Source organism: Hemitrygon akajei, chromosome 14 (assembly GCF_048418815.1).
Source record: "Hemitrygon akajei chromosome 14, sHemAka1.3, whole genome shotgun sequence".
NCBI lineage: Eukaryota > Metazoa > Chordata > Chondrichthyes > Myliobatiformes > Dasyatidae > Hemitrygon > Hemitrygon akajei.
The window spans coordinates 48,840,769-48,862,668 of record NC_133137.1 but is presented as its reverse complement, the minus strand read 5'-3'; the positions used below and the strand labels follow the sequence as shown (position 1 = coordinate 48,862,668).

The following is a 21,900-nucleotide window of genomic DNA, read 5'->3' as shown; positions in this document are numbered from 1 at the left end:
CCACAGCATCTCACCTATTGAACACTAGCCTAATCACAAGACAATTTACAATGACTAATTAATCTGCTGATACATTTTTGGACTGTGGGAGGAAACCAGAGCACCCAGAGGAAAGGCACACAGTCACAGGGAGAACATGCAAACTCCTTACAGACAGTGCTGGATTTGAACTCTGAACTCCAGAACACCCTGTGCTGTAATAGTGTCCCATTAAGCACTACTCTGCCTTTGTAGACTCAACCAACTCCATTACAGGCACCATCAAAGACATCCTCATGAGGTGGCATACATCACTAAGGACTCTCACATTTGGATATGACCTCTTTGCATTGATACCATTGGGAGGGGGTTCAGGAGCCTGAAGACCCACACTCAGTGTTTCAGAAACAGCTTCTTCCCCTCTGCTATCAGATTTGTGAATGGTCAAGAATGAATGAACACAAGGTCTGCATCCAGGACGTCATTCTCCACAACGTTCACCATCTCCAACAGGATCCCACCACTAGGCACATTATTCCCTCTCCCCTCTGCATCCAGGACGTCATTCTCCACAACGTTCACCATCTCCAACAGGATCCCACCACCAGGCACATTATTCCCTCTCCCCTCTGCATCCAGGACGTCATTCTCCACAACGTTCACCATCTCCAACAGGATCCCACCACCAGGCTCGTCATTCCTTCTCCCCTCTGCTATCCTCAGGAATTGCCCTCTCGTCTACTTGCCCCTCCTCACCAAACTCTCTCCAGGCACCCATCCCAGTAACCGTGATGAGTGCTACACTTCCTCCCTCACCAACATTCAGGGTCCCAAACAGTCCTTCCAGGTGAGGCAGTCCTTCGGCTGCAAGTCTGTCAGGGTCATTTATTGCATTTGGTTTTCCCAGTATAGCCCATGCATTGGTAAGAAATGTCACAGATACAGGTATTGCTTCATCAAGCACTTTCACCTTGTCTGCAACAAAAGCCAGCATCTTCTGATGGCCATCCCTTTCAGTTCTACTTCTCATTCACACTTTGACAAGTCTATCCATGACCTCCTCCACTGCCACAGTGAGGCCAAACATAGATCGGAGGAGCAACACTTCATATTTCATTTTGATGGTCTCTAACCTAACAGCATTAAATCGATTTCTCTAACTTCCAGTAACTCCCCTTCATTGCCCTCAAATGGGCGTTTTAGCCTACCCCTTTGGTTTCCCTCATTCTAATCACGCCTTCTCTTCCTTTCCCCTGCCCTCCAGATTTGTCCTGCACCTCCCTCTGGTTCCCTATCTCCTTCACTTTATTCCATGATCTACTGTCCTATCCTATCAGATGCCTTCTTCTTCAGCCACCTCTTCCACCTATCACCTCCTAGTTTCTCACATCATCCCTCCCACTCCTGGTCTCACCTACCACCATAGCGAGCACTCCTCCTACCTTTGCTCTGCCCACTTCCTTTCCAGTCCTGTTGAAAGGTCTCAGCCAGAAACGCTGACTGTTTATTCCTCTCCATAGGTGCTGTCTGGCCTGCTGGGTTTCATGTTTGTTGCTTCACACTACCTTATTAATCCTTTCTTTGCACTAACCATTCATCTTTTAATTTAATGTCTTTGCATTGTGCTACTGGACTTGATTCTGATTAAGATTTTTCCTGGTTTAGAATACTCTGCACCTCAATTTGATGAATTCAAACAACAGGTCATATACTCTAAAGAAAATATAACGTGGGGTGAAATTCTCAGAACAAGGTAGGTTCTTATTTGTCACAGAGTTATCCTTCCAGTAGGACTCCCCTCCAACTCACCCATTCCCATACAACAAGCTTTACACGTAGAAACAATTTGTTATTTTCTCAATTCCGCAGTGGCATTTTTGCACTGGCCTCTTTGCTCCCATTCCAGCATCTCTTCATTTTTTCTCAGTGCACTGCGAATTACCACGAGGAGATACAGTTACATTTCCGTTCTGCAGTTGGTCCCTGCAAATGTTCCTTCCACAGTCCGCAAGCACTTGGTTATGTGCTCTGAGCAAGAACCAGTCCTACAGGAACTCCGTGCACCATCTCATGGATTAGAAATCCATAGCACCCTCCAGTGGTGTGTACATGAACTGCAACACCTCCTCTGCATGGATATGGTTTCTCTGGGCTGTTTGCATGTACGTGCCTCGTTTTCTCTGTGCGGATGCAGCTGTGCAGGTCACTGTCCCGTTCCTCCTGGAGCAGTGAGGCCACAGCTTTACACCTCAGCCTTCTGCTAAAGAGAGCGTGTGTGGTCTGACCAGCCAAAGGGGATGATGATTTATGGCAGAGTTTTGAGCCAGGTCAAAGCACTGCATCAGGATATCCTTCCTTCCCACAGATGTGGCTTCACCCACTGAGTTCCTCCGGCAGATTGCTTGTTGCTCCAATGATAATGAAGCACCTAGCCCTACCCCTGCAGCCCCATCAATACCCCTAGCCTGATCAGATCCCTGACAACCCCCATCCCCCAGCTGTCAGGCCTGCACGGGAAGGCAACTCCCTGCCTCCACCCAGATAACAGGAGACACCTGCCACTACTTAAAACCAGCTCCCATCCAGAGTCCTGGTTCACATATTGAACCAGCCAGCCTTAAGCAGTTGCTCCAAGCCTTCAGTTACCTTGTTGCCTTGTGGTGTTAAGTATCCATTCTCTCTTGTTTCGTGGCCCCTCAAGGCATGTTACTTTGCAGTTTACTAATAAAGTGATTGCTCACCGCTAAATCATCTCCACTGTTCTGCGATTGGGTTATGCCTCTGGACAGAATGGGTGAACCAGTGATGACCCAGCTTGCTCACCTGTGGGAAGTCGTCCACAGACATGAATATGTGATCCCGAAGCAGCAGAAATCTGTTTGCCACTGTCCTTGTTACACACACTCCATGCCAGTCAATCTCCATCCTTGGAGCCCCAGATTCTGGTGCCCAAAAGCTTCGATGGATCCCCAAACCGATGCAGCAAATTCCTTTTCCAGTGTGTCTTGCGCTTTGAGCAGCAGCCATCTACGAACTGAGCCAAGATTGCTTTCACCATTTTTCTGTTGACTGGGTGAGCTTCGATCTGGGCCTCTGCCAAATGGGACAATAAAACCACCGCACACAGAAAATGCTGGTGGAACACAGCAGGCCAGGCAGCATCTATAGGGAGAAGCGCTGTCGATGTTTCGGGCCGAGACCCTTCGTCAGGACAGGACAATAAAACCACCGTTTGGCTGCTGAGACGTGCTGGGTTTTCCACATCCCGGAAGTGGAAGGGAGGCAGTGGATCAAATACATTAAGGCTCTCACTCGGCGCTGGATTACACCATGGAATTCAGGACTCTCATGACGAAGTGCAGATGGAAAGTGGAAGCGCTGCTGGCCCATTACCATCACAGCCTTTCATAGAGCTTGAAAGATCAGCTGTCAACGAGAGAGGTGCCCACCAATCTTGAAGGTCTTCAGCCGTCCGTTTTGACAAGTGTCCTATGGAACAGCCCTCCAGATCACCAGCCAGAGCCCCAATTCTGTTTCCAGAATCATTTCAGGCTGCAGGGCCCACATCAGAATGCCTTTGGAATACAAGCAGTTAGGGAGAACTCCCTTAACCTTCTGAGAGTATGGGTGTCAGTGGAGAAGCAACGTGCAATTACTATGGAGCTGCAATTCACCCATGTATCAAATGTTTACTGCATCCAGGAAAATGACACCACCAGGCAAGACAAGAGGCCTTCTACCTGGTAAGCTCCCCCTCCCTCTTCCCACCCCGGCCCCTTGCTCCAGCACCATAGTCCGACTATTCTTATTCACACCTTGACAGCTCTCTGTGAACAAGAGGCTCAGGTAGGTTCTGGCACAACAGGCAATATTCTGGGCCAGACTCTGTGTGCAACTTGGACTCCTTACCAAGCCAATCTCTCACCCCTTCTGCATCACAGCCATATATGGATATGCCTTGGGGTCTGGGATGGTCAGAGCATGCACACAATCTGGGCAGATGAGCATCAGAGGCACCATGTTTCCTCTTGGACTTGCCCAGCACTCCTGCCATCGTGGGTTACCCCTGGGTCTCAACTCCCGACCTTCACTCCGGTTCACTGCTGAGTTGGGGATACACAGGACGGAACACCTGCCTGCAACCTCAGTTGTAAGTCCTCAAACTCACCAAACTCCCACAAGAGCAACACTTAGCCATCGCCTTCAGTAAAGGGGAGGCCAAAACCCTACTGCCCCAGAAAACAAAGAACTGCAATATCAACCTCCTCCAGGGCACCACCACTCCCCGAGGTCATCTGTTCTCCTTCTCCCCTCCTGAGACCTAAGCCACGAATGTCTACATCGTCAAAGCTCTACATTTCCCAGCCAGTCCAGGATTCTTCCTCATCAAACAAAAACATGAGAGGGTCTCCATCGCTACATCAAAAAAAGACCCTCTTCCCTTGAAACACTCCACAGTGCCCAGATCTTCACCAAACTGGATCTACGGAGCGTGTACAACCTGATCCACATCTGACAAGGGGATGAGTGGAAGACAGCATTCATCACACTATGAATGCTTGGTGATGTCCTTTGGAATTTCCAACACTTTCCAAGCCTTCATTCATTGGATCCTCTGAGACATGCTTCACAGGTGTGTATTTTCTCCTACCTCGATGACATCCTTGTTTTCTCCAAGACCATGTCTGTCATGTCCATTCAGACCTTTTGCATCTCCTCAAAAACCAAGTGTGCTGCACGTTAGACAAACGCCAATTCCACACACCAGTCATTTCCTTCCTGGGTTACGTCCTTTCACCAAGAAAGTGCACACAGTCATTGAATGGCCCTGACCATGCTCCTTCAAACATCTACATCGTTTCTTGGGCTTCTCCAACTTCTACTTCAAATCACCGTCCGCTCACCTCCCTCACAGATCACCTGGGCCATGCTTTGAAGGAGCTCAAGAAATGCTTCAGCACTGCTCTTACTCTCTGCTATCTGAATCCTTCTGGACCTTTTGTGGTAGAGGTGGACACATCTGACTTGGGTGCCGCAGCCATCCTCTCCCTGTGAGGACTGGATAGGAAGACATTCCTGAGCCTTCTCATGCAACTTCAACTCTACACAGCTGTTATGGAGTGGGAGGCAGGGAGCTATTCACCATTAAATAGGCCTTGGAGGAATGGGGACATTGGCTAATAGGGAACACAAAGCTCTTCCTTATCTGGACGGACCACCAGAACCTCGTCCATCCAGCAAACCCATCAACTCAACCCATGTCATTTTGCTGGGCTCACTTCTTCATGCAATTCAACTTCACAATCTTCTACAACCTCACTCTAAAAAAATAAGGTGGAAACCCTTCACGACAGTTTGACCCAGCTGAAATGAAGGTTGACCTTCAGTCCATCATTTCATCCTCAGCGATCCTCACCCAATCATCTGAAATCTTGAGAACCAGATCATCCAGGCCCTACAGCATGAGTCTCCTCTAGCTCATGCACGTGCTAGTGGCTGTGTACTCAAGAGGACCCACTCCTCACTCCTCTCCGGCCATCCAGGTGCACATCGGACTCTAGATTTTCTGCAACGTTGGTTCTGGTGGCTCACCATGATTGCAGATACATGTCAGTTCATTGCTACCTGCCCCCCAGGTGCCCAGTCCAATTCCTCCAATCAGCGGCCCTTGATGTTCTTGGACCCACATCACCATGGATTTCGTCACAGGTTTCCCACCTTCCAAAGGGATCATGGTGGACCCGTTTTCCAAGATGGCCCGCTTCATTGCCCTCCCCAACCTTCTGTCAGAGATGGTTCAGTTGTTCTCCAGCATTTCATTTGCCTCCATGGTTTCCCTCAGGACATTGTGTCTGGCCATGGCACACAACTCTTCTCCTGCTTCTGGTGAGACTTCTGCTCCATCCTCTGCACCTCAGTGAGTTTGTCCTCTGGCTATCATCCACAAACCAAGAGTCAGACCGAAAGAGTCAATCAGCAAGTGCAGAAGATTCTGTGCTGCTTTGCCACCCCTAACTCTTCCACATGGAGTGAGTAACTACTCCGACTTAGGAGTTCCGCAATATACCCACCTCCTCCGCCATGAGTATGCCACCTTTTGGTGAGCTTCATGGCTACCAACCTCCTTTGTTCCCCACGGAGGAGCCAATGGTGGATGTCATGCCTGCCAGGGTTCTGGTTTGCTGTTGCTGGAATGCTTGGAAAAGGGCACGGAGGCCATCGTAGCTGCCAGCCATGCTACCACCACCAGGCAACCGTCAACAGCACCCAGCCAGACTACTCTGACCTGTGGACTGTGCCTGGTTGTCCACCCAAGATATGCCCCTGCGTACTGACTCCCACAAGCTCCCACCTTGGTTCATCAGTCCCTTCAAGATCACCCACTGCATCGATCTAGCACTTATCATCTCCAGCTCCACCATCCGTCAGAATCCCTACTACCTTGCACATGTCCTGCCTCAAGCCCGTTGTTCATGGATGATTCAACCCACCTGAGAGTGCACCTCTAGAACCCAGGATGGTGGAAGATGGCCCAGGTACATGGTTCAATGTCTAATGGATTCACATTGTCATTGACTGTGTGTGCAGTACCTAGTCAACTGGGAGGTCTACAGCCTGGAGGAGAGGTCCTCAGTGCTGTCCCATGTCATCCATCTGACCAGACCCATCTGGATTATCCTGGGCCATCAGGTGCCGTCCATGGGTGGGGAAGGTCTTATCAGGCTTGTGGAGGCAGGGACCTCACAGTTTCCCCCAGCTAACAGGGATCACCTGCCACTCGTTTCCAACTCATCGCCTGCGGCCTACTTAAACCCAACTCTCATCCACAGTTCCTGTTCACCCATCAAACCAGTCACCACATCTGCACCATGTTGGAAAGGTTTGTCCAGAGTCTAAAGAACACACTAGAAGCAATGTCAAAAGTATACGAACACTGAATCAATTTCCTCCTTGCATACCGCAATGCAGCACACTCCACAGCCAACAACTCACCAACTATGTGTTCCTGGGTCATCCCTTTAGGTCACAGTTGAATCTCCTCAAACCCAATCTCAGAAACAGTATGCGGGATATACAGCTGGGACAAAATGAGGACTCCTCAACAAGGAGCTCTGATCTTTCACTCCTGGACAAGCAGTCCTGGTGAAGGATCAAACGTGGATACTTGGAAAGTTTAAGGACAGAACAGGACTGCTCTCTTACAGAATGGAGATTATATCTAATGTCCTCTGGAGATGATGTATCAATCAGTTGAGGATAAATCAGTTGGAGAGGAAAGGAGTCCAGAGCTGTCAGAACCACTTTGCAGGCCCAGAGTCAACTCCTACCAGCACCATGGAGGATTGCTTCACAGCCACAAGTCTCACCTGCCAAGCAGAGTGACCCCTGCCCCTTTGTCAGGAAACACGTTATCCTACAATAGAAAGAAATCCTCCAGAGCCATTAAATCTTTAGGCCTGAATGGGACAATTTAAAATTTACTCTGCTGTGGAAGTCTATCCTGTGGTTGTATCATCTATTCTATGTATATAACTTATGCACATGTTGAGATGCATTCTATATTGAGTTGCAGTTTATAGATAAACAGGGAGGAGTGTTGTGTATTTAGCATTTGAGTAATATTGTAAATATATCATTTAGTGTTTACATAATTCATTATGGGTTATATGTAAAAGTACATGAATAACATACGTTATTATGCCACCCTAGCATATGTGCTCACCTCACAAAAGTAAAACTAAACATACACACGTTATCCCCAGGCTCCCATGATTTTCTTTTGACTAGTTCTGGAGTTACAAAACATAACGGTGGTAATGCAAACAACACACACAAAATGCTGGTGGAACACAACAGGCCAGGCAGCATCTATAAGGAGAAGCATTGTCGACGTTTTGGGCTGAGACCCTTCGTCAGGACTAACTGAAGGGAAAGATACTAAGAGATTTGAAAGTAGTGGGGGGAGGGGGAAATGCCGTGGTAATGAGTAAGTTTTAAAACAGATCCGACATGACTACCTACCTGTTGAAGCATAGGAATTTATTTCTTTGCAAGGGGAGGGAAGGAGGAAAGAGGGAGGGAGAAAGCGTGTGTCAAGTTTTAAAAAAGCAGCATTTTTTGTTCTTTGGAAGAGCGGCTAGACGCTTGAGTTAAAAAAAGGCAGAAAATGGACGAAGTTCGTAGGTTCATAAACATGTATACCAGGTGATGATAACAATAAATGAAATAGCCAATGAGAAATGAGTTCCAGTTTATTTGACTGCAATTGGTGGAAGAGCATACAATTTGTTTCCAAGATTAACCGCTCCAACCAAACCAACCGAAATGAGATTTGCTGATATTGTAAAAGTAATGCAGGGACATTTAGAAATGAAACCATTATAGAATTTCAGTTTAATAAACAGAATCAAAAGGAATGGGGAGTTTACTTCAGTGTATGTGGCTGAAATGAAGAAATTATCTGAGCATTGTCAATACGTTAATGGGCTTAATGATGCACTGGGAAATAATTTAGTTTGTGGAATCTTATAAGAAAACATTCAAAAATGTCTCCTAATGGAATCATGTCAGATTTAAAAGAGCAGTTGAAATTGCTGTAATGGAAACAACAGATGGAGATGCAACTGAGTTGCAGTCAGGAATGAAAGTGAGTGTGAACAAAAGTTCAATGACTGAACAGAAACTGACCTGCTGAACAAACTGTTCTACCATTCTGGCAGGATCTCACATACACCAGACCAACGCAGGTTTAAAGGCAAAATTTACAGAAAATGCAACAAAGTTGGACACATACAAAGAGCATGGTGCTCAGTCAAGATTATTGATCTGCATGCTGTTGATGAAAAATCTGATAATCATGAGAGTGACTCAGGGGTAGCCTTGAGTCTTACAAAGCAAAAACTAACAATAGACAAGTAACAACACACACAAAATGCTGGTGGAACACAGCAGGCTAGGCAGCATCTATAGGGAGAAGTGCTGTCGATGTTTCGGGCTGAGACCCTTCATCAGGACTAACCGAAAGGAAAGATAGTAAGAGATTTGAAAGTAGTGGTGGGAAGGGGAAATGCGAAATGATAGGAGAAGACTCAGAGGGGGTGCAATGAAGCTGAGCTGGAAAGGTGATTGGCGAAAGTGATACAGAGCTGGAGAAGGGAAAGGATCATGGGATGGGAGGCCTCAGGAGAAAGAAAGAAGGGGCGGGGAAGCACCAGAGGGAGATGGAGAACAGGCAAACAACTAAATATGTCAGGGATGGGGTAAGAAGGGGAGGAGGGGTATTAACAGAATAGACAAGTAATATGACTTACACCAGTAGTGAACGGCAAATTAATTAAAATGGAATTGGACACTGGTTCAGCTGTTTCAGTCATTCCATAAAATGAGTTTGAACAGCACTTCAAAGATACTAAACTGCAGATATCCAGGAAGTGATACAGGAGAAAAGAAAATTCCTGTGGGAATGGCATTCATAACAACAAAATACAACCTACAAGCCACATTGACTTTGCATGTGGTAAAACAGGAGGACTACCATTGTGGGTTCATGAGCAGCTGAGACCAACTACAACTTGATTGGAGATCCATCCACTATTTACACACCATATCCCCTGCAATCCAGTCAACTGGAAGAGAATTAAGGAAGGTATTGGATGATGCAATTGCAGTGTTCAAGGATGGCATCGGAAAACTCAAACATATCAGGGGTAAAATAGTGTTATGCCACAATCATGTATTACAAAGCCCATCCGGTTCCTTATACATCATGACAAAGTAGCCAGTGAACTCGATCACATGGAGGCTGAAGGATTCCTTCCCAAGAGTGAATAAAGCCCATGGGCAACACCAGTGGTCCCAGTAGCCAAGAATAATGGGTCTGACAGGATCTGTGGTGACTTTAAGGTCACCATCAACCCAGTACTGAAAGTAGATCAATCCCTGTCTGCCCAGGGTAGAGGATATCTTTCCAAGCAATTCTGAAGGGAAACACTACAGCAAAGCGGACTTGGTTGAGGCCAATCTACAGATGGAAATGGAAGAAGAGTCCAAAGTCTTGCTTATCATAAATACTTACAAAGGGTTTTATCACTATAATAGGCTTTTCTTGGAGTGGCATCTACACCGGCACTCTGGCGGAAAGCTATGGACCAGGTGCCAGGCACACAGTGTTACCTAGATGATATCATTGTTATCTATGAGGATGACAAGGAACTTTTCCAAAACCTCAAGACCGTGTTAAAAAGATCAGAAGATTATGGGCTCAGAGCAAGATGTGGCAAGTTAATTTCTTTAAACTAAGCATAACTTACTGTGGTCACACCATTGACGTACAAGAATTATACAAGTGTGCTATGAAAATTCAAGCAGTGGTGGATGCCCAAGACCAAAGGATGGGTCACAGTTGCAGCCCTTTTTAGAATTTGTCAAATATTGTAACAGGTTCCTGCAAACCTGGCTACTGTGCTCCACCCCTTGAACTTATTACTGCAGTTTAGGAAGAAATGGCAATGGACAAGGCAGCATGAAGTGGCTTTCCAAATGTTAAAGGAAGTGGTGACACTGCACTCACACATTGTGTTCCATATTGTCATGTGAAGCTTGCCTTCTGGTTTACAATAGGTGCTCTCATGTCCCTGTCACGTTCCCTGTTTTGCAGATGAAGTGAACAGCATTTGCATCATGTTCCCTTACCGCGGAAGAAAACAACTTGCATACAGATCGACGGTGAGGCCTTGACTCTGGTTTGGGATGTAAAACATTTCAACCAGTACTTGTATGGGAGAGAGTTTACCCTCATTACTGATCGTCAGCCTCTGTTGTCCATTTTCAATCAACAGAAGGGTGTTCCATTAACAGCAGCAGCACGAATGTAGAGATGGGCTCTGTTTCTTGGAGGACACAATTATATAGAAACATAGAAAACCTACAGCATAATACAGGCCCTTCGGCCCACAAAGTTGTGCTGAACATGTCCCTACCTCTGAAATTACTAGTCTTACCTATTGCCCTCTATTTTGGATTGAATTCAAGAGGATGACAAATCATGGAAATGCTGATGGATTGCCCTGTTTGCCCTTGGAAAAGGAAATGCCTTTACAAGAGGATACCCCTCTTGACGTTATTCTCCCTAACGCAAATCGAAAGTCTCCCTATTATGGCAGAAAAAACGCCACACTGTCTCACGTCTACATGGCAGTCCAAAATGGCTGGAATGTACAGCAGCAATTCCAATTCCTCCATTCTTACCAGAGCAGGGCAGACCTGTCCTTGACGGGGATGCCTTATGTGGCATTTATAGTTGCATCATCCAAGCTGAGAGCTAAAGTGTTGGAGGATCTGCATGCCGTTCTTCTTGGGGTGGTCAAAATGAAAGCGTTGGCTTTAAGCTTTGTCTGGTGGTCTGGGATAGATCAGCAGATCGAGAAGCTTTCCAAGCACTGTTCGGAATGCCAGCACAGCCAAAGATGCCAAGAGCAGTGCCTCTCCATCCCTGGGAATGGCCGGCATTGCCCTGCCAGAGGATTTGTGTGGATTTTGCTGGACCTTTCATGGGCACGGATTTCTTGGTAGCAGTGAATGCAGCTACAAAGTGGCCAGAAGAGTTCCCAATAACACACTGTTGATGTGTTGAGAAGCCACTTCCAGAACACCTAGTCAGTGACAATGGAGCACAGGTTTTTGAGGTTACACTTTCAGCCATTCCTGAAAATGGATGGAATAAGACATATTACATCTGCACAATACCACCCAGCTGCAAATGGCTTGGCAGAGAAGTCTGTCCAGAGGGTCCAGCAGATAACCCAACACTAACACTGAATCAGAAGCTGGCCAGTTTCCTGCTTGCACACTCCATAAATATAAACTCCCCAGTGATGCTGCTCCTGCTTCATCCTTTGAGTTCACGCTTGGATCTCCTCAAACCAGTAGGCAGGGCAAACAGCTGAGACAAACGGAGGTCATTGTTTCACTCCTGGACTATCAGTCCCGGCAAGGAGGTGATCAGAAGTGGATACTTAGAAAGATGAAGGACAGTACTAGAGCACTCTCCTACACATCTGGAGTTGACAGAGGGATGGTCTGACGGAACATGGAGTTAAATGTGTTGAAAGAATAAGTAAATTTAGGAAGGACACCAAAATTCTAGGGGCGTATAGCCCGATGGGAGTTTGGGGAGCTGGGTTAAGCATAATAGGCAGTGATTCAAACAGAGAGAGGAGAAATGGGCTAAAAATTCTATATCTGAATGCACAAAGTGTCAGAAATAAGGCGGATGAGCTTGAAGCCCAGGATAGAAAACTGGTTGGCAGATAGAAAGCAAAGGGTAGCGGTAAATGGGTGTTTCTCGGAATGGCAGGTGGTGACTAGTGGGGTGCCACAGGGCTCGGTATTGGGACCACAGCTGTTTACCATTTACGTTAACAATTTGGATGAAGGCATTGAAAATAACATCAGCAAATTTGCTGATGATACTAAGCTGGGTGGCAGTGTGACATGTGATGAGGATGTTAGGAGAATTCAGGGTGACTTGGATAGGCTGGGTGAGTGGGCAGATACTTGGCAGATGGCGTTTAATGTGAATAAGGGTGAGGTTATCCACTTTGGGAGTAAGAACAGGAAGGCAGATTATTATCTGAATGGTGTAGAGTTGGGTAAGGGAGAAATACAAAGAGATCTCGGAGTCCTTGTTCATCAGTCACTGAAGGTGAATGAGCAAGTGCAGCAGGCAGTGAAGAAGGCTAATGGAATGTTGGCCTTTATTACAAAGGGAATTGAGTACAAGAGCAAGGAAATCCTTTTGCATTTGTACAGGGCCCTGGTGAGACCACACCTGGAGTATTGTGTACAGTTTTGGTCTCCAGGGTTAAGGAAGGACATCCTGGCTGTAGAGGAAGTGCAGCGTAGATTCACGAGGTTAATTTCTGGGATGTCTGGACTGTCTTACGCAGAGAGGTTAGAGAGACTGGGCTTGTACACATTGGAATTAAGGAGATTGAGAGGGGATCTGATTGAAACATATAAGATTATTAAGGGATTGGACAAGATAGAGGTAGGAAATATGTTCCAGATGCTGGGAGAGTCCAGTACCAGAGGGCATGGTTTGAGAATAAGGGGTAGGTCATTTAGGACAGAGTTAAGGAAAAACTTCTTCTCCCAGAGAGTTGTGGGGGTCTGGAATGCACTGCCTCGGAAGGTAGTAGAGGCCAATTCTCTGGATGCTTTCAAGAAGGAGCTAGATAGGGATCTTATGGATAGGGGAATCAAGGGATATGGGGACAAGGCAGGAACCGGGTATTGATAGTAATTGATCAGCCATGATCTCAAAATGGCGGTGCAGGCTCGAAGGGCCGAATGGTCTACTTCTGCACCTATTGTCTATTGTCTATTGACATGTCGATCAGCTGAGGGGAGCAGAGTTCATTGATAGAGAAGAAAGGTGCCCAGAATTGTCAGAACCACTTCCTGCAGTCCCAGAGTCAACTCCTTCCAATGTCACAGAGGGGGCCTCAAAGCTACGTCTCATCTGCCAAGCAGAGTGACCCCTCACCCCTTGATAAAGCATTATCCCACAAGAGAAGAACCCCTCCACAGAGATTAAATCTACAGACCTAAATTTAGAATCTACGATGCTATTGGTATCTATGTTATAGTTGTAATATATAATATATTGCATATTATATATATATACAACACCATTGAATTCTATTGGCTCATGTTTCTTTGGCTCTTGGGAGTTTGTAGGCAACGTCTATTTTGATATTTTCATTTTTGGAAATATCAGAAGAGAACCATGGAGACCAAGAAGGACACCACTTTAACTGGGACATCGCAGAGGCAAACACAAACCAGGCACGAGAATTTTTAGAGGCATGGTTTCTTCTGATAACTCTGTAAACAAGCATATCAAAATACTGTAGACACCATCTACGAATCTAAGAGCCAAAGAAACGTGAGCCAATAGAATTCAAGGGTCAACTGAAGGGGTAACCAATCAGGACCAAGGCAAGTGAACACGAGCACTCCCAGAGAGAAACACCAACAACTACACACTGAACATGTCACCTGGACTGGTGAGGAAACGTCTGCAAGCTGATTGCCAAGCTCGGCAAACTCCCCAACATCACACACCTCAACCCGAGCTACAAGAGAATTCCAAACAAATAGAGTTTATGAAACACTATACATAGACAAATAATCAATGTGCAAAAGAAGACAAACTGTGCAAATTAAAAATTAATAAATAATTCCGAGAAGTTGAGTTGTCGAGTCCTTGAAAGTGAGTCTGTAGGTTATGGACTCAGTTCAGAGTTGATGCTGGTTCGGGAGTCTGATGGTAATAACCACTCCTGAACCTGTTAGTGTGGGACCTAAGTCTCCTGCCTAATGTTAGTAGTGAGAAGACAGCATGGCCTGGACGGTGGGGGCCATGGTGATGGACGCTGCTTTCCTGTGGTAGCACTCCTTGTAAGTGTGCTCAGTGGTGGGGAGGGCTTTGCCTGTGTCGGACTGTTCGTAGGCAAAGGGCATTGTGATGCTTTAGTTGTGGCAAAGCCTCGTGCATTGCGATAGTGGCTGCGGGTCTAATAGAATTGTGCAACGAGGGCTCCCCCTATCCTCTGCACACCTGCATTTAATGTAACAAATGCATGGGAGAAGTACTTGGGAGATATTCTTCCCACCCCCGCTCCTTTCCTTTAGCTAAGAGTCCCTAATGAGGGATGAGTGGTCTGTTTTCATCACCCATTACCTCAGGGGGCATCTCCCACCTGAGAGATCATACAAATAATCTCAGAACAATCTGGAAGCCAGTGGATCCCTAGTAACATTCATTAAGTACAAGAAACACTGGGTCAAATCCGTACATATTTCAGATGTAGTTTCTTAAAGCTCACTTTATACACATTCTGAAGCTTGACATGTATGAAAATGAAAATATGATTTATATTTAAAATAATCTCAGAACAAGTTTAAAAGTTTCTGCATTAAATAATATTACAGGTTGGAACTCTCTAGTCCAACATCCTGTAACCCGGCATGTTTTGAGTCTGTATTATGGATCTATTTTAATTAGCTAATTCTAGCTAAGATCTAACTAAGATCTATACTAACTTGTAGCTAATTAACCTATCAGAGTAACTTATGCAATCCCAGGCAATACAGCTTCTGATTTAGAGAGACTTCAGAACCCTTATGTGTCAATAATTGAAAAGAACAGTTCTCCTGCCCAAAGGAAGTTGTTCTGTGTTCTGGCACTGACAGCCGTCATGCCAGGCTAAAGCGTTTCAACCTGTACCGCCAGGCTGCACCGTTAACCGTGAGTTCTTTCAGGTTAATGGTGCACTGAGTGACTTACCTATGTTTGACTGTAGTTCCGGTAAAGGAGCCACGCCTGCTCGCCAACAACACAGCAAAGCTGTCTTCTCTGGAGATGGGGAGAGGCCAATTGCTGGAAAAAGCAGATTCACATTTATTTATCACATGTACATTGAAACATACATTGAAATGTAATAACCAACACAACCTAAAGATGTGCTGGGGACAGCCTGCAAGTGTGGCCGCACTTTCTGAAGCTAACACAGCACGCCCACAGCACTTGGCAGAACAACACAGAACACAAGAAGCAACGAAACAAATCCTGTTCCTCCCTCCCACCCTCCTTGCCAGTGATTATGTTAATAAGGAAATGTTTGCAGTGAATAAAGAGCAGGAAAATGCAACGTAACATTTTATAACAAAAATAGTTGATAATTTGATCATTTTCTCTCTTGAATGAACAAATTTTTGAAGTAGTGGCTAAATTTTGCACCTAATCTTCATGTTTCAGAATGAAAAGAGTGCCAGGTGTTAAAGGTATTTATTAAGGACCAATGGAACCATTTGTGTAAAAGTCAAACCTCATATATTTTGAAAATGATGCAGAAAAAAATCAAATGTATACCCCTTATACATTATTCAGGATGATTAGATACTTTAACATTCACGTTCCCTTCTTGGGTGGGTAATATATGATCTCACATACAGAAAGAATAATATAGCTCATTCATTCTTCTGATTCCTGGAATTATGTTGAAATAATACAGGGAACATTTTGAACAAAGAACTGTGAGGCAGTTTTGGATGAGAGTCTCCCAGATAGCTCTCCATCATACATGTGCCTATCTAAGACTTTCTTAAATGCCCCTAATGTATCTGCCTCTACCACCATCACCTCCTGCACTTTCCTCCAATTACCTTAAAATTATACTCCCTCTTATTAGGCCACTTCTGCCCTAGGAAAAAGTCTCTGTTTTCCACACAATTTATGCCTCTTACAGTGTACACTGCTATTGTCACTTCTCATCCCCCTTCACTCCAGGGAGAACAGCCCCAGCCTGCTCAGCCTGTCCTCATAAGACATGCTCTCTAATCCAGGCAGGGTCCCAGTAAATATCCTCTGCACCCCTTCTAAAGTGCAGAAAGAACAGTTTTACCAAAAGGAAGTCAATCCAATAAAAGAAGGTATATTTACCATCTAATTTTGGTTTTCAAGGAGATTGAGCGAAATGTTCATAAACCAGAATATGGAACATTACAGCAAAGGAACAGCCCCTGTAATCCACTCCGCCCCCCCACGACCTGAAAGCAACGATATGGTGAAATAACCTATAGGGATGGCATGCAGAACAGGTGATGATAATAACCCAGTGAATCGATCTCACTGTATCTCCGTACACGTGATGATAATAACCCAGTGAATCGATCTCACTGTATCTCCGTACACGTGATGATAATAACCCAGTGAATCGATCTCACTGTATCTCCGTACACGTGATGATAATAACCCAGTGAATCGATCTCACTGTATCTCCGTACACGTGATGATAATAACCCAGTGAATCGATCTCACTGTATCTCCGTACACGTGATGATAATAACCCAGTGAATCGATCTCACTGTATCTCCGTACACGTGATGATAATAACCCAGTGAATCGATCTCACTGTATCTCCGTACACGTGATGATAATAACCCAGTGATCGATCTCACTGTATCTCCGTACACGTGATGATAATAACCCAGTGAATCGATCTCACTGTATCTCCGTACACGTGATGATAATAACCCAGTGAATCGATCTCACTGTATCTCCGTACACGTGATGATAATAACCCAGTGAATCGATCTCACTGTATCTCCGTACACGTGATGATAATAACCCAGTGAATCGATCTCACTGTATCTCCGTACACGTGATGATAATAACCCAGTGAATCGATCACACTGTATCTCCGTACACGTGATGATAATAACCCAGTGAATCGATCTCACTGTATCTCCGTACACGTGATGATAATAACCCAGTGAATCGATCTCACTGTATCTCCGTACACGTGATGATAATAACCCAGTGAATCGATCTCACTGTATCTCCGTACACGTGATGATAATAACCCAGTGAATCGATCTCACTGTATCTCCGTACACGTGATGATAATAACCCAGTGATCGATCTCACTGTATCTCCGTACACGTGATGATAATAAACCAGTGAATCGATCTCACTGTATCTCCGTACACGTGATGATAATAACCCAGTGAATCGATCTCACTGTATCTCCGTACACGTGATGATAATAACCCAGTGAATCGATCTCACTGTATCTCCGTACACGTGATGATAATAACCCAGTGAATCGATCTCACTGTATCTCCGTACACGTGATGATAATAACCCAGTGAATCGATCTCACTGTATCTCCGTACACGTGATGATAATAACCCAGTGAATCGATCTCACTGTATCTCCGTACACGTGATGATAATAACCCAGTGAATCGATATCACTGTATCTCCGTACACGTGATGATAATAACCCAGTGAATCGATCTCACTGTATCTCCGTACACGTGATGATAATAACCCAGTGAATCGATCTCACTGTATCTCCGTACACGTGATGATAATAACCCAGTGAATCGATCTCACTGTATCTCAGTACACGTGATGATAATAACCCAGTGAATCGATCTCACTGTATCTCCGTACACGTGATGATAATAACCCAGTGATCGATCTCACTGTATCTCCGTACACGTGATGATAATAACCCAGTGAATCGATCTCACTGTATCTCCGTACACGTGATGATAATAACCCAGTGAATCGATCTCACTGTATCTCCGTACACGTGATGATAATAACCCAGTGAATCGATCTCACTGTTTCTCCGTACACGTGATGATAATAACCCAGTGAATCGATCTCACTGTATCTCCGTACACGTGATGATAATAACCCAGTGAATCGATCTCACTGTATCTCCGTACACGTGATGATAATAACCCAGTGAATCGATCTCACTGTATCTCCGTACACGTGATGATAATAACCCAGTGAATCGATCTCACTGTATCTCCGTACACGTGATGATAATAACCCAGTGAATCGATCTCACTGTATCTCCGTACACGTGATAATAATAACCTAGTGAATCGATCTCACTGTATCTCCGAACACGTGATAATAATAACCCAGTGAATCGATCTCACTGTATCTCCGTACACGTGATAATAATAACCCAGTGAATTGATATCACTGTATCTCCGTACACGTGATAATAATAACCCAGTGAATTGATCTCACTGTATCTCCGTACATTGATAATAATAATCCAGTGAATCGATCTCACTGTATCTCCGTACACGTGATAATAATAACACAGTAAATCAATCTCACTGTATCTCCGTACACGTGATAATAATAACCCAGTGAATTGATCTCACTGTATCTCCGTACATTGATAATAATAATCCAGTGAATCGATCTCACTGTATCTCCGTACACGTGATAATAATAACACAGTAAATCAATCTCACTGTATCTCCGTACACGTGATGATAATAACCCAACGAATCGATCTCACTGTATCTCCGAACACGTGATAATAATAACCCAGTGAATCGATCTCACTGTATCTCCGTACATTGATAATAATAATCCAGTGAATCGATCTCACTGTATCTCCGTACACGTGATGATAATAACCCAATGAATCGATCTCACTGTATCTCCGTACACGTGATAATAATAACACAGTGAATCGATCTCACTGTATCTCCGTACATTGATAATAATAACCCAGTGAATTGATCTCACTGTAACTCCGTACACGTGATAATAATAACCCAGTGAATCGATCTCACTGTATCTCCGTACATTGATAATAATAACCCAGTGAATCGATCTCATTGTATCTCTGTACACGTGATAATAATAACCCAGTGAATCGATCTCACTGTAACTCCGTACATTGATAATAATAATCCAGTGAATCGATCTCACTGCATCTCCGTACACGTGATGATAATAACCCAACGAATCGATCTCACTGTATCTCCGTACACGTGATAATAATAACCCAGTGAATCGATCTCACTATATCTCCGTACATTGATAATAATAACCCAGTGAATCGATCTCACTGTATCTCCGTACTCGTGATGATAATAACCCAGTGAATCGATCTCACTGTATCTCCGTACATTGATAATAATAACCCAGTGAATCGATCTCACTGTATCTCCGTACACGTGATAATAATAACCCAGTGAATCGATCTCACTGTATCTCCGTACATTGATAATAATAACCCAGTGAATCGATCTCATTGTATCTCTGTACACGTGATAATAATAACCCAGTGAATCGATCTCACTGTATCTCCGTACACGTGATAATAATAACCCAGTGAATCGATCTCACTGTATCTCCGTACATTGATAATAATAACCCAGTGAATCGATCTCATTGTATCTCTGTACACGTGATAATAATAACCCAGTGAATCGATCTCACTGTATCTCCGTACACGTGATGATAATAACCCAGTGAATCGATCTCACTGTATCTCCGTACACGTGATGATAATAACCCAGTGAATCGATCTCACTGTATCTCCGTACACGTGATGATAATAACCCAGTGAATCGATCTCACTGTATCTCCGTACTCGTGATGATAATAACCCAGTGATCGATCTCACTGTATCTCCGTACACGTGATGATAATAAACCAGTGAATCGATCTCACTGTATCTCCGTACACGTGATGATAATAACCCAGTGAATCGATCTCACTGTATCTCCGTACACGTGATGATAATAACCCAGTGAATCGATCTCACTGTATCTCCGTACACGTGATGATAATAACCCAGTGAATCGATCTCACTGTATCTCCGTACACGTGATGATAATAACCCAGTGAATCGATCTCACTGTATCTCCGTACACGTGATGATAATAACCCAGTGAATCGATCTCACTGTATCTCCGTACACGTGATGATAATAACCCAGTGAATCGATATCACTGTATCTCCGTACACGTGATGATAATAACCCAGTGAATCGATCTCACTGTATCTCCGTACACGTGATGATAATAACCCAGTGAATCGATCTCACTGTATCTCCGTACACGTGATGATAATAACCCAGTGAATCGATCTCACTGTATCTCAGTACACGTGATGATAATAACCCAGTGAATCGATCTCACTGTATCTCCGTACACGTGATGATAATAACCCAGTGATCGATCTCACTGTATCTCCGTACACGTGATGATAATAACCCAGTGAATCGATCTCACTGTATCTCCGTACACGTGATGATAATAACCCAGTGAATCGATCTCACTGTATCTCCGTACACGTGATGATAATAACCCAGTGAATCGATCTCACTGTATCTCCGTACACGTGATGATAATAACCCAGTGAATCGATCTCACTGTATCTCCGTACACGTGATGATAATAACCCAGTGAATCGATCTCACTGTATCTCCTTACACGTGATGATAATAACCCAGTGAATCGATCTCACTGTATCTCCGTACACGTGATGATAATAACCCAGTGAATCGATCTCACTGTATCTCCGTACACGTGATGATAATAACCCAGTGAATCGATCTCACTGTATCTCCGTACACGTGATAATAATAACCTAGTGAATCGATCTCACTGTATCTCCGAACACGTGATAATAATAACCCAGTGAAGCGATCTCACTGTATCTCCGTACACGTGATAATAATAACCCAGTGAATTGATATCACTGTATCTCCGTACACGTGATAATAATAACCCAGTGAATTGATCTCACTGTATCTCCGTACATTGATAATAATAATCCAGTGAATCGATCTCACTGTATCTCCGTACACGTGATAATAATAACACAGTAAATCAATCTCACTGTATCTCCGTACACGTGATAATAATAACCCAGTGAATTGATCTCACTGTATCTCCGTAAATTGATAATAATAATCCAGTGAATCGATCTCACTGTATCTCCGTACACGTGATAATAATAACACAGTAAATCAATCTCACTGTATCTCCGTACACGTGATGATAATAACCCAACGAATCGATCTCACTGTATCTCCGAACACGTGATAATAATAACCCAGTGAATCGATCTCACTGTATCTCCGTACATTGATAATAATAATCCAGTGAATCGATCTCACTGTATCTCCGTACACGTGATGATAATAACCCAATGAATCGATCTCACTGTATCTCCGTACACGTGATAATAATAACACAGTGAATCGATCTCACTGTATCTCCGTACATTGATAATAATAACCCAGTGAATTGATCTCACTGTAACTCCGTACACGTGATAATAATAACCCAGTGAATCGATCTCACTGTATCTCCGTACATTGATAATAATAACCCAGTGAATCGATCTCATTGTATCTCTGTACACGTGATAATAATAACCCAGTGAATCGATCTCACTGTAACTCCGTACATTGATAATAATAATCCAGTGAATCGATCTCACTGCATCTCCGTACACGTGATGATAATAACCCAACGAATCGATCTCACTGTATCTCCGTACACGTGATAATAATAA

General features: G+C 44.4%; 1 protein-coding gene across 1 annotated transcript in view; it reads right to left on the bottom strand.

The window, feature by feature from the left end:
* Positions 1-21,900, bottom strand: part of LOC140738184 (uncharacterized) — a 159,244-nt gene that overhangs the window by 30,171 nt on the left and 107,173 nt on the right. Inside the window, exon 14 of the mRNA XM_073065300.1 lies at positions 15,332-15,424. Within this exon, the coding sequence (XP_072921401.1) occupies positions 15,332-15,424 (93 nt within the window). The remainder of the gene's footprint in view (positions 1-15,331; positions 15,425-21,900) is intronic.